The 13290-nt window shown below is 41.5% G+C and overlaps 1 protein-coding gene across 4 annotated transcripts in view; it reads left to right on the plus strand.

The window, feature by feature from the left end:
- Window positions 1-13290, plus strand: part of lrp1ab (low density lipoprotein receptor-related protein 1Ab) — a 116576-nt gene that overhangs the window by 37259 nt on the left and 66027 nt on the right. For all 4 annotated transcript variants that reach the window (XM_027144513.2, XM_047806924.1, XM_047806925.1 and 1 more), the window contains exons 3-6: window positions 1769-1906; window positions 9163-9282; window positions 10068-10196; window positions 10296-10550. In XM_027144513.2, coding sequence (XP_027000314.2) covers window positions 1769-1906; window positions 9163-9282; window positions 10068-10196; window positions 10296-10550 — 642 coding nt within the window. The remainder of the gene's footprint in view (window positions 1-1768; window positions 1907-9162; window positions 9283-10067; window positions 10197-10295; window positions 10551-13290) is intronic.

Below are 13290 nucleotides of genomic sequence, written 5' to 3' on the forward strand. Positions count from 1 at the left end.
ACCCTTTCTGTTTGCTTCCCGTGCAGGAGGTGAAGGTTTTTTCCCCTCTCTCCCACTTTCTTGTGATTTTTACTTAAATAGGTCAGCAGCTGTTATGAGAGAAACACACACAGAGAGAGAGCTGGGGAAGAAAGAAAATGACAAAAACACAGCCAAGGAAAACAGTCGCATGGAGATGGTCAGGGCAGAACCCTCAGCTTTACCCGGAGCAGAACCTCCCTACACTTATTCTGGCCCCAAAGACATCACTTGATATCGTTAGTCCTATCAATAACAAGGGAAAAAACAAAGCCACAATAGCTCCTTGTCATCCAGCTGCATTTTTCTCGCAGTTAGATATTTTACTTGGCGTTAACTTCCAGGAACAACTCGGGGGCAGTTTGCATGTGAAGAGGTTGTTGCACCGGGCGCAGAACAACGCTGTGATTACTCAAGGTCCCGTCCGACCGTCCGTCCGTCTGTTCGTCCGTCTTTTCCCCACCTCCCCGTTTTGCTACAATTCAAACAATCGATTACCGCTGATGTGGTAAAACAAGTAAACATGGATGTTAGTGCAAATAGTTACAGTTAAGAGGTCACAGATAATTCACAAGTTCTGTCCAGACTTAATAAAAAAATAAATGAAAAAAAACAAACAAACAAAAAAGACGTTGCGTTTGCTTTTACAGGAACAAAAAAATTAGAAAGCTGGAAGTACGGTTACAAAACATTAAAAAAAAATTAAATTAAAAAATTAAAAACCCAGATGAATCATTTTGTTATAAGAATGTGAAAATTAGTATTTTTTATTTCAATTTTTTTCTTAAATATATTATATAAAATATATTAAATATTCTAAAATAGAAACATATATGCATATATATTTTTATATAAAACAAACAAACTCTAGATCTCATCCCTTTATTCTTATTATTATTCTTATTATTATTCTTACTTTGTAATCATTTGATGCAGCTTTCAATTTTTTATTTTTATTGCTTTTTTTCGTGCAATCCGATTGATTGGTTGAATTTATTTGGTGATTTTTACCATCATTGGTTGTGATGAAGAGTTATATTGAGACATCAGAAATGAAACCTTTTTTTTTTTTCTAGTAATGTTTTCACTGCATGTGATTGACAACAGAATAAACATAAAATGTTAATGTTACAGATGTTTGGATCTGCGACCGGTTTGCTGGCACACCGGGGTTCAGTGCGGTCTGAAATGACCGCGAAAGTAAATTTCATCTGTAAGAAAGCTCTTAATCTGTTATTTACAATCCTACATCTCACATGCGCCGTAAACGCTCCTACTTTGGCCGCATTATCCTCTCAGGTTCATCCCGAACGATCTCACCTCCACCACTTTACCTCACACGAGGAAAACGAGAGATGAGAGAGTGTATTTTATGGAGGAAAGTGTGACTCATGACACCACACAGTCACAAAAGCACTTTTCTCTCTCTCTCTCTCTCTCTCTCTCTCTCTCTCTCTCTCTCTCTCTCTTTCTATCGACGTCCAAAAGCCAGAAACGCAAACAGGACAGCACAAAGCCTTCAGACCACCGACATTTGAGACTCCTTCTTGAGATGTTTTTTTTTTTTTTTGGTCATGTCAATGATTAGGTTTGTGTTAAGTAACAGCCGAGAGAAGAAATCCAAACTAAAAGTGCATGGATATTAAACATGGGATTCGTCTTTCAGAATCTTGTCAGAATGAAGAATTTTGCAGCTCTGTGGTGTAAAACAGTGTGTGTGTGTGTGTGTGTGTGTGTGTGTGTGTTACAGGTCACCAAAGCCACGTGTCTCAGTGCCCACCCAATGAGTTTGAATGTCGGGGCACAGACGTGTGTATCCACCTGAGCAAGGTGTGTAACGGCATCTCGGACTGCGTGGATGGACGCGACGAAGGCCATCACTGTCTGGGTAACTGCTCATTCATTCACTCCTACACACACACACACACACACACACACTTCTAAACCCATCGACCTCTAATGAGCTGCCTACATTATCACAGACCAGCCCCACGGACACAGTCGACTCCAATCAAATCCCCTCTACTAACAAGAGTCAGGGGTGGTACACAGAGTTCCCCAGAGTTTTATTGCTTTGCTGCCGAAGGAAGAAAAAAAAAGGCGAAATAAATAAAAAGAAGACAGCGGCGAAGGCGGCCCCAGGCTGCGGAGTAGCCAGTGCTCAGTCGCTCAATACATTCTGGCCTTGATGGAGTCAGTGTGGATAGAATCATATTATTACACAGCCTCTTCACCAGTCGTTCATTTTGAATATAACTTAAAGGCAACTTCACCCCGAGCCACTTCTATATTAATCGTTAGATTTTCCGCGACTGAGATGAATGTCGTGATAAAGTCGCGAGTTAATCTCCACTTTACTCCATTACTAATTCCGTTCAGAAAGGAGTTAACAATAATAAATAAATAATAAACAGGAGTAAATAAACATGAAGCGTATTCATCGATCTATGTTTGGAGTGAAAAAAGGTGTAACCCTAGCAACGCTCTTCCTGGTCCTAGCTACAGCAGAAGTGACTAAGTAACTGAACTATCTTGCTTTTAGAGCCAGGAGGTTAGACTTGTAACAATAGAATACTGATATGATAAAATATTCGCTTATATCTTCTGATTAAATTTTGAGATCCGAATAGTTACAAACTGCGTAGAAGCAGCTGACTAGATTTTCCTTTTCAGAGCTTTTTTTTACTGTTAAAACAAATCAATTTCCGACGGCTGCTTATTTATCGATATAAATATAAATAAAAAATTTCACTTAATTGTAAATATTACTATAATTTTTTATGATAGAATTTAATATAGGAAATAGATTTATTTTTGATTGCATTAAGGAAAGGCATCATCAAGGCTTTGCTTTTATTTATATTTATATATATATATATATATATGTGTGTGTGTGTGTGTGTGTGTGTGTGTGTATATATATGTATGTGTGTATGTATGTATGTATATATGTATGTACATATGACATACTACCATCATTAGCATAACAGCTAACAGCCAATTAAATTTGTTTGACAGTATTTTATATTTAAGATCCATGACTTGACCAACAGTAAAATGTCTCTCGTGCTCGATGCACTTGACATGACATTTATTAAAGATATTCGACGATATTTACGCTTGTTTCTATCTGCGGTGTAGGCCATTAAAAAGAAATCGTCACATTTCGTTCTGTTCAGAGTTACACCCACATCGTGTGCGTTCTCTTACTGCTCGAAGCTCATGTTTGCGTCCAAAGTCCTGCGCTATTCTGGTTCAGCCACCCACCTCCTGGATCACCGTGCCCTGCCAATTCAGCAAGCGATGCTCAGAAATGTACAGCAAATATTTAAAGCCACTGTAAGCTGACTTCTGGACTTTTTACTTATTTGTCTAGCGCAGCTGTTGCTTGTTGTTGTTAAGATTTGTTCCAGCTTGCTAAATTACGGATGTTACATTGTGTTCCTGTGTGACCTGAATGTTTTCCGGAATATTCCATCACAGATGTGTTTACACATGAAGGCATCCTACTTTTGTATCTTTTTTAATGCCATTAAAGGCCAACAGACGGACGCTGTTTGAGCCCTTTGACCTTTGCGGTAAACACTCCCGGTTTCACCATCACTCTTGGCTTACTCCGTGCATCTGGATTTACGGGAAAGTTTCGCAAGTGCAGCTCGGCTTATGCAACGTTTTTTGCTCTCGGGTCACGCTTTGTCGTTTCTCAGGTGTGAGTAATCACAGGCTGGTTGCTGACAGTAGGAGTGAGAAGGGAGAACAGGGAGAGACGGAAAAGCTGGAGTATTACCTCAGCGCAATAAATCTGTCCACCGGTAAATCTTACGTTTACGGACAGGTTTATAAGTGAGGATAGGTATCTCATGTTAAGTCATGGAAGGGTTTTCAAAAGATGAAGAAATGCTCATTTTGTTAACACTGAACTTTTGCAAGACGAATGAGATTTAGTGCAGGAGCTCAGAAGCATGGTGGTGGTAGTATCATGTTCAAAGCCTCTCTTGCCCTCTTCTCTGACTCCCACCCTTTATAACCCAGCCTCTTTTTTTGTGCACAGTTCTTCACTCTGATCATGCTTTTAGATTTTTAATAACTGATATAACGGTGCTCTTTGGGATACTACTTTATAAACAAACCCTGATCCCTGATTGTAACTTTCCCAGAACTTCGTCCCCGACTTCATGATACCGTTTGTTTAACTATGGTTTCTACCAAACTCTGCAGCCTTCTCCGGAAAACGTGCATTTCTATTGAAGTCATGTGATTTCTTTATTTCCACATGAAATGAACTCCTGTCACCTGATGATGGGACTTCTGGTGGCTTTTGATATTTTGAATAATCAACTATATTGATTTATATATTAATATTAAGCACTAACAGATGGGGGAAGAAACAAAAGACGAAAAAATATATATCTTTTTCTCGAAATAACTCGCTAGCATGGCTAGCAAGAGGCCACGGGTCCGTACATGCTAGATTAGCCGGCTAAATATAACCACGAGCACAGCGAAGTAAGAGTGTTTTACCAGATGACAGACAATATTTTGTCAGTCAATATTTATAAAGATTTGGTAACCGTGTTCCATGGGTCCAAGCTTGGTTAGCCAACGTTAGGCTAGGTTTAATAAGCTATCATGGTTTATAAGACACACCTCAAGGCTATATGATTTGTTCGAGTGTCTCTGCTACGGAGCGTGCGTGTACGTGCACGCACGCTGTTGTTTGTTAGCGTGAGAATAGCTGCTAGGGGTATTTGTTTGCTCACGCTTAGCATGCCTTCCCTCAGTCGAAACGGCACACGGATAAAGAAAAATATGCGCCGCTGCGCTATAGCAGAGTGATTAGCGCTCAAACATGGAGCTCAATAGCAATACGGAGTTCTCCTAATTTATCCGAGAACAGCTCACAGCTCTGGCAACAGGATATCAATCTGGGCAACGGCTCGTGCAATCTGTACGATTGTAAAACCCAATATTTGTACAGGAATGATGGATGAGCCTGCTTATGCCTTGTGCGGGGTTTTTTTTTTTTTCTTCATGAGAGAAGGAATAATGGCACGTTTATTGATTTGGCAGAAGCTTCTAGCAAAGACTTGGTGCTAGTTAGAGATTGTTGTTTTTTTGTGTGTGTTTGCAGTGCTTTGCATAAGTATTCCTACCCCTTGACCATTTTCGTAGTGTTACTAAATGAAATGGATTTGATCGGGTCTCGATATCATGAATCTGATATCGGAGGAAAATCGAACAAGTTTTCACCCCCTCGTAGCTGTGAAACCCAGAAACGATTTACCATCATGAATCATTTAGCTAATCGAATGGAGTCGATCAGGGGGTCTGAAATCAAATACACCTGCCCCTGGAAAAATCCAGACACATCAAGCTGTTCCCAAGACTCCACGCTGCACAATTTCCTTTTCCAGAACCTGTACGTAACCAAGTGACCCAGATCTGTCTTTAAGTAAATAAACGATGTCCTCCGAAAATGACTCACACATGCACAATGAATTCATGGCCACTTGTTCTGACCTCTCTTCGGTTTAAACAGATTTGCTTTTGAATCGATTGCTCAAATACGACGGAAATCTCCAGTTTCCCCCCGTCTCAGGCTTCCCACAGAGCACCATTAAATCCATTATTAAAACATGGCAAGAATATGGCACAAGTTCAAGTCTGTCTCAGAGGAGGCTTATTCGCTTAGGGGGTGAAGACTTACGCAAGATGCCGTATGTCTGTATGTGGATTTGTTGACACGGCTGTGTTGTCGAACTGCTAGTCTATCTTCCTTACTGCCTTCCACCCACACACACGTGTATGCATCCTAGTAGTTTCCCTCTCTTTCTTTCACCTGTTCATTCTCTTTCGGAGAAACATCACACTCACACACACTCTCTCTCTCTCTCACACACACACACACACGCACTCACACACACTCACACACACTCACAAACACACAAACTGCATGCACAGGCACGCCGACAGAAATGTCAGCTATGAGATGTCAAAACGTAGTACACACACACACTCACTGCTGACTAGCACAAAGTGCCTCCCATGCTTCCTGCACAGGCTGGCTGATTACAGATATAAGGACTTAATGCAAGGCTTAAAGAAGCCAAACAGATGATCATGATTCAAGCCCCAATTTTCTAATGACACACCGAACTCTTAGCCAACAGAATCACCTCGGGGAACGACAGCCGTTCTTCAATCAGATTTAATCTTTGATCAGCTTGATCCTCACCATCATCAGTCTTATCATCTGAGGTATAAGTCATTGACTGCGAAAGTCACCGCCGATAAAAGCTTGTCGAGTGGCTTCTCTTCTTTGAAGTCTTCTCAGACTTTTTTAAACACTTTTGCATAGAATTCTACTTTTTAGGGAGCTTTTAATCGTCACTTGGGATGAACGTGATAACTGATAACGTGAAAGCGGTCACGAAGACCAGGAAGTTTGGCGCGGTACCGAACCCGAGATTGTCGGGTGGCGCTGAAAATGTGCCGCCGCTTCCTTGAACGTAAATGCAACTCGCACTCGGTTTGCTATCTATCTATCTATCTATCTATCTATCTATCTATCTGTCTGTCTGTCTGTCTGTCTGTCTGTCTGTCTGTCTGTCTGTCTGTCTGTCTGTCTGTCTGTCTGTCTATCTATCTATCTATCTATATTTGTTCACATTACTGTTTCAGATTCAGATTCTATCTCTACTTTATTTTAAATTTCCACCATATTTAAAAAAAAAATTTAATAGTTTTTTATAGTTCTCTTTCTACTCCTTTTTTAAAATTCCTTTACTTCATTTTTTTTCTTTACCTTATTGTTAATCGGCTATTAATAGGCTATTCTATGTTAAAGCATGTCATTACATGTCGTACTGTGCATGATTGTGCGTGCGACAAATAAAATTTGAATTCGATTCCTGAACACAAAAGCTGTGAAATCAGACCAACACAATTGCACTCGGATTCGGGCCGCAGCGTAAAAACTATTTAATTCTATTGCCGGGGCCTAGGTCGCTGCTGCTAATCGATAGAATTGATAACGTGTTAAAAATAATCAATAAACTTCGGGTTTGGCATTTGGGCGACACGCGGAAATGCTGACGTGTCCCCATGCAGAATCGGGTTTTTAAACCGTACGTCAAGGATCGATCATTTGTAATACCTTGAAAGTAGAAAGCATAGTAGTGCTACATAGGCAGGCGCCTGCTAAACGCAGGAAGACCACTTCATGGTTAACGTCTTTAGCAGCCCCCCACCGCACGCTCGGCAGCTGCACGAGCATGTCCGGCACTCCTTAGGTCTGTGCGATTGACACGTCACGCTTCTTATAGCACGTGTATGGTGCAGGGGGCGTGTTTTAGGGTGAGGAGGAAAGCAGGCCACGATTTGGACCTTGGGCAGGAATCGATTTGTTACGGCCTGTAGTGTTTAGCCACATGTTCTCCACGCTTGACACACACACCACAAAAGAGCTATTGTTGCTCTAAGGGCCATAGGCTTTGTATGATGAGGACCCCTATTGTCCCTGTGTGTGGGTGTAAGTGCTAGACGGAGGAAGACACTCGAGATTTTTTTCCCCCTTGTTCCCGAGTCTATGAGCTCTACGAGCTTGTGCATTGTGTTTTAGCTCAATTTGATAGACACACAGTTGATGGTGCTGTTGGGCGGTCGGCTTGGCGATGCTCAGGTGGCTTCGAGGTTTGGGTGCCAATTTTTTTGAATAGGAACACGTACTCAAACTCACAGGCTCATCCTTGTATACATAGACTAACTAAAGATCTGCATGTGGATCATGAACAGTTAATAACCAGTTAAATTCAACAGACTTCAAGTTAAATCTATAATGAAGCCAGAAATGACTCCCGTGCTCATAAGCAGCAACACCATCGTACAGCTATAGTGAGGAGGAGGAGGAGGAGGAGGAGGAGGAGGAGGACTTTCCTTTGTGGTCTGGCTTCTCCAAGGCGTTTCTCTCTGTGTCACTTGTAGACACAGAAAATACTGTCTTTCTTTCTTTCTTTCTTTCTTTCTTTCTTTCTTTCTTTCTTTCTTTCTTTCTTTCTTTCTTTCTTTCTTTCTTTCTTTCTTTCTTTCTTTCTTTCTTTCTTTCTTTCTTTCTTTCTGACCAACAAATAAATATAAAAATAAATAAATAAAATATTAATAGTTTGTCTAATTTTTTTCTAATACTAATTTTGACAAAATTTGGCATGAATTTTGTACTCTTGTCTTTGACTTTCCAAATATTGTAGGGGTTCAGGCAATTTGTTGGCTCGACCTTTAGCACTCCACCTTTCTCTCTCTTCCCCTCTCCCTCACTCTCTCCCCCCCTCTCTCCCCCTCATCTATCTATCTATCTATCTATCTATCTATCTATCTATCTATCTATCTATCTATCTATCTATCTATCTATCTATCTATCTATCTATCTATCTATCTCTCACCCTCTCTCTCTCTCTCTCTCTCTCTCTCTCTCTCTCACCCTCTCTCTCTCTCTCTCTCTCTCTCTCTCTCTCTCTCTCTCACCCTCTATATCTCTCTCTCTCACCCTCTCTCTCTCTCTCCCTCTCTCTCTCTCTCCCCCTCCCTCCCCCTCTCTCTCTGTGGGAGTGTGTTGTGGGTGGTCAGGTCAGAAACATTTTAAAGCATTCAGTTCTGAGTTGGCTCCAGCACTGTGGGTGTACTACAGGAGTACAGATAAACCTGAATGTTAGATATGGGTGCCAGATAAAATCTAAATTCCCCACTTTATAGTTTGACGTCAAAGTGTGGACAAGACACCAGCCCATGTTTATGAAACGTCTCGTTTTAGCTATTAGCAAGCTCTTTCATTAATAACCCCGTTAAGTTGAAATTGAGATGATGATTCGTATGGAACTTGATGAGGTGATGTTATAAAAATTTCAAGACACCTTTTACTATGAAACTTTATTGGAGATAAAATGTAAATTTAAATTATTGTAAAGTTGGATCAACAAGATTTACATTATAGTTCTAAAAATAAATAAAACAGAATAAAATGTTCATGCTCCTGGTCATATCAGATTCATGTGCATTGTGTCATCATTTATCCCAATATCAGTATTATCTTCATTTTTCACTTTAACCAGCAAACTTGTAACTCATCCTTTCTCCTGTTTTGTGTTACAGAGTTTGTGCATAACTGCACCGCTATGGGGTGTCAGGACAGCTGCGCCGTCACCCCCTCCGGACCCAAGTGTTACTGCAGGAGCGGTTTTGAGGTCGGAGAGGACGGCAAGACGTGCAGAGGTGAGCGGGTTTCCAGGTGTTCGCTTATCGGCCTCTTTCTTTTAACTAGCGAAACTAACTGTTATTTGATTAATAGATGGAAAGAATTTTTCATTTATTATTTGTTTCTTGTTTGCTTAATTGTTGTAGTAGTTTGCTTACATGTAGCCACGCCCACTTTCTTTCACCATAATACCTTTTAGTCCAGCCTACATGTCTCTTGGTGGTTAGAACATTGGGGTTGGGGGTTCAGTACCTGTGTGTGTGTGTGTGTGTGTGTGTGTGTGTGTGTGTGTGTGTGTGTGTGTGTGTGTGTGTGTGTGTGTGTGTGTGTGTGTGTGTGTGTGTGTGTGTGTGTGTGTGTGTGTGGCATGTTGTATCCCACGTCCCCCATTTCCTACCCAGTCCCAAAGATGTAAGCTGATTGGCATCTCAAAAATTGCCCATCATTTGTGAATGGGTATGTGAGTGTGTATAAGTTTGTGCCCTGCAAGGAGACCCTCCCCCACCTCATGCTCCAGGTCCCCTGCATTAGTCTCCATTTTCCCCTTGGCCCTGTGTGGAATAAGCCAGAACAGAAAATGGATGGATAATAATGATGATAAAATCATTTAGTGGTAAATTTTGGAGAAACACTCACTTCCACTTCCACTTCCACAAAGTTTTGCTTACTCTTACTTTTATGGTTCATGGTTTTAGATATTTTTATCACCTCATAGCCTCAGCAAAGTTGCATCCGCTGATACATAATGTTCGTATAGTGCAGTGTGTGCTGGGTAACTTACTGTACTTTCTCTCTGTGACAGATTTTAACGAGTGTGCCGTGTACGGGACGTGCAGTCAGACCTGTATTAATTTAGATGGCTCCTACACCTGCGGCTGCGTGGAGGGCTACCTGCCTCAGCCAGACAACCGCTCTTGCAAAGCCAAGAATGGTACAGTCACAAACAGTACATTCTGTACGATGACCCATAAGCACAGAGGCATGCGATGACTTTTCACCGTACGCTGATTCGCACTTTCTTGAATTCCAGAGCCTGTGGATCGTCCCCCGTATCTCCTGATCGCCAATTCCCAGAACATCCAGGCAACATCTCTGAACGGCGCCAGCCCCATCTCTGTAAGCACGCGCAAGACCACAGCCATGGACTTCATCTATGCTGAGGAAACTGTGTGCTGGATCCATGTAGGTGATGCACCAAGTGCCACCATGCTCAAGTGTGCCAAGTTCCCTAACGCCAAGGGCTTCACCGAAGAGAGAACTATCAACATCTCGCTGAGCCTGCACCGTAAGTGTTTGTTTTACTCTTCAGTTGGTTTTCACCATTAAAGGAGCTGTTTGTCATATTTAGAACCCTCTAGTGCCTAAAAGGGAAATCACTGAAAATGAAAATATCTGCAAGTCTTTTCAGTCCCTGCCTCAACCTCCTCTATGGAAATATACATAAGGGTTATTTCAGAGGAGGATTAGCTGTTTATGGGCCAGAAAACATGGAATTTCTACAAATAAGAAATTCAAAATCTTGTCTATTGCACCTTTAATACACCTCCAATGTTAATGGCTGTTAGGGATATTAGGATTCAGACTAACAAGACAGTAACGAGGACACAAGTTCAAGATCTTTCTGTTCTGGCATCAGCCACGTGTTAAATCATCCGTTATACCTAAGACAGCAGATTACCAGATTTGACCCCCATATATAAACAGTATCAGATGCAGGTTCCTCACTTCCAAGGCTGAACTCTTTAACCCTATCCTGTTATGTAGACTGTAGTAGGATCGTTCAACACATTAAAACCCATGTTTTTTCCCCCACCGCAACACTCTTAGCCCCCCTATTTACATTTATCTCTACCTCAAGCACAAAGTCTCCTGCTTTTGTCTGACAGACAACTCTGGGGGGAAATAGTGCTCAGCCAAGCAGTTTTCTATACAGTGAAAGAAAAAAAAAAGTCACATTCTGACATGGTGCTAAATCATAGTGGCCTGCATGCTGCATTCTGCTGCTGTTGCGTCTTTGGTGTGTTTCCAGAAGCAACACACCCACAATGTTGTTTTTTTTTTTTTTTTTTTAAACTGGGGTCAACGTGCATGCTTAAGTTTCATTCAAAGTATCTGCACTACTACGACGTTACTACACCTGTGCTCCATTCCGTTGTCTCCGTAGTATCGGATATCGTATGAAGCTGAAAAGGTACGGGTTCCAGTGAGACGTAGAAAAATTGGATTCACTCTGGATCCACCACAGCCCTGACCTTGCAGCAGAGATGACTGAAAGAATGAATAAATACCCATCCGCAGTAATAAGAGAGCATGGTCTCTGTTCGTGTCCCATGGTCAAAGCATGTATAACTGGAGGGATTTGTTTTGTATCAGGTCACTTTATCCTCAGATGGCATGTGCTATGAAATGCAGAGAGAAACCAGAGATTCATGCTGGGATAATCTAGGACAGCCTTCGACTTTTCTCCGTGTTTAAATACCGCATTTACGGCATTCCAGCGAATCGCCATGTCTGGTTTTCATCAGCTCCCATTCAGCACTGTAGAGGATGAACATCATCTATATGTTCAGGACCAAGTAGCTGTGTTGGCTCTTATCCTTTAGTGTGTGTGCTTTAATACAAGTAGCTTACACATGTCTAGGTAAACAGCAATCATGACTGAACGGTGCCAAAAATCACCTCATTTGATGCCTAACCTTTAATGATTACTCCATAGCTTTAAATAACAAACATCAGTTTGACGTGGTTGTGTTTCGTTTCATAGAAGCGGTCCACGTTACTATTCTTGACAAATGCCAATGAGTCTTTGAACAGATGAGCGATCTGGTCTGAAGCAGCGAGTAAACACTGTCGAAATGTCTTCGTACCTTGTTGTCTGTGAGAACTCTTCCATTTCTCGATGAGCTGCCTTTAGCTAAATATTATATATTTAATCTACAAAGGTTTTTTTTTCTTTCATACAGTGATTGGTTTTTTTGCTACAGTATTATTCGAGTCCCCTGTTTCTACTGATATGGTTTACATCTGGACAATAGGATGGACTTTCAAAAGGCTCACGTTGGACCGTCTCTTTTCAGCGTGACCTACACATGGACAATACAAAATAATGAGACAGATGCTACTTCCTTTTTCTTTTTCCATTTTAGTCTCTGTGGTGTTGAACTAAATTCAGAGCTCGTTTGATATAAAAAAGAAAAAGAAAAAAAAACACAACTAGCCTGTCTTTCTTGATCACATTAAGGAGCTAGCGGGATTCGATTGGCCCAGCTAGGATTTTTACAGCAGGCCTTGCTTCCATGACTCAGCCTCCCAAGCTTTGCAGAGCCTCGTATGTCTACCCCAGCACACAAAAATGCAGATCAATGAGAAAAAGACAACAAGTTGCTTGGGGGTCTTGGAATGTCTTCAAGTTCCAGCCAGGCTCCGCTAAGCCCGCTTTAAGCTACAGATCCACTGACTCAGCTGTATTTCTGGAGCAGATTTGAGAGTTTTTGATGTTGCACTCTCCTTTAGAGGAAGTCTCACTGGAGGCCTGTCGAGGCAGATGTCAGGGCTTGTGGGCAAATTGATTCGTTTTAATGAACCACCGAAGTGTGACGTTCAAGAAATTCAGAAAGCTCCGTGGTACACATTCTTGAACCAGATGTTTGAGTTATTGTGGTACGCCAGGCATACCATTAGGCACGATTCACAGCAGAGATACGGGCAGCATTTTTTTTCAGTTACTTAACACTGGATGCTGTAATTTCATGCACCTTGTGAAATTTTAATCGTGAGAGAAATCGCCTACTTCATGAGAAAGTATCAGATGTTTTGTTGTACTAAAGGAATTCCTGACGTGAACTTCTGCTCCCTCTCTCAAATGGGGCCATAAATCTCCAACCTCTGTTCCCAGGTTTACAGTAGACTATTAAGGCAGATGTTATTGCAGTGAGATCTCTAGTAACTCCATGAACTCTGGTAGAGAAAGGTCTTACGTGTGCGACATGCCGTCATTTACCTGAAAAAGGACAAATGTGTAGCAG

The sequence above is a fragment of the Tachysurus fulvidraco genome, chromosome 23 (assembly GCF_022655615.1).
Source record: "Tachysurus fulvidraco isolate hzauxx_2018 chromosome 23, HZAU_PFXX_2.0, whole genome shotgun sequence".
NCBI classification, from domain to species: domain Eukaryota; kingdom Metazoa; phylum Chordata; class Actinopteri; order Siluriformes; family Bagridae; genus Tachysurus; species Tachysurus fulvidraco.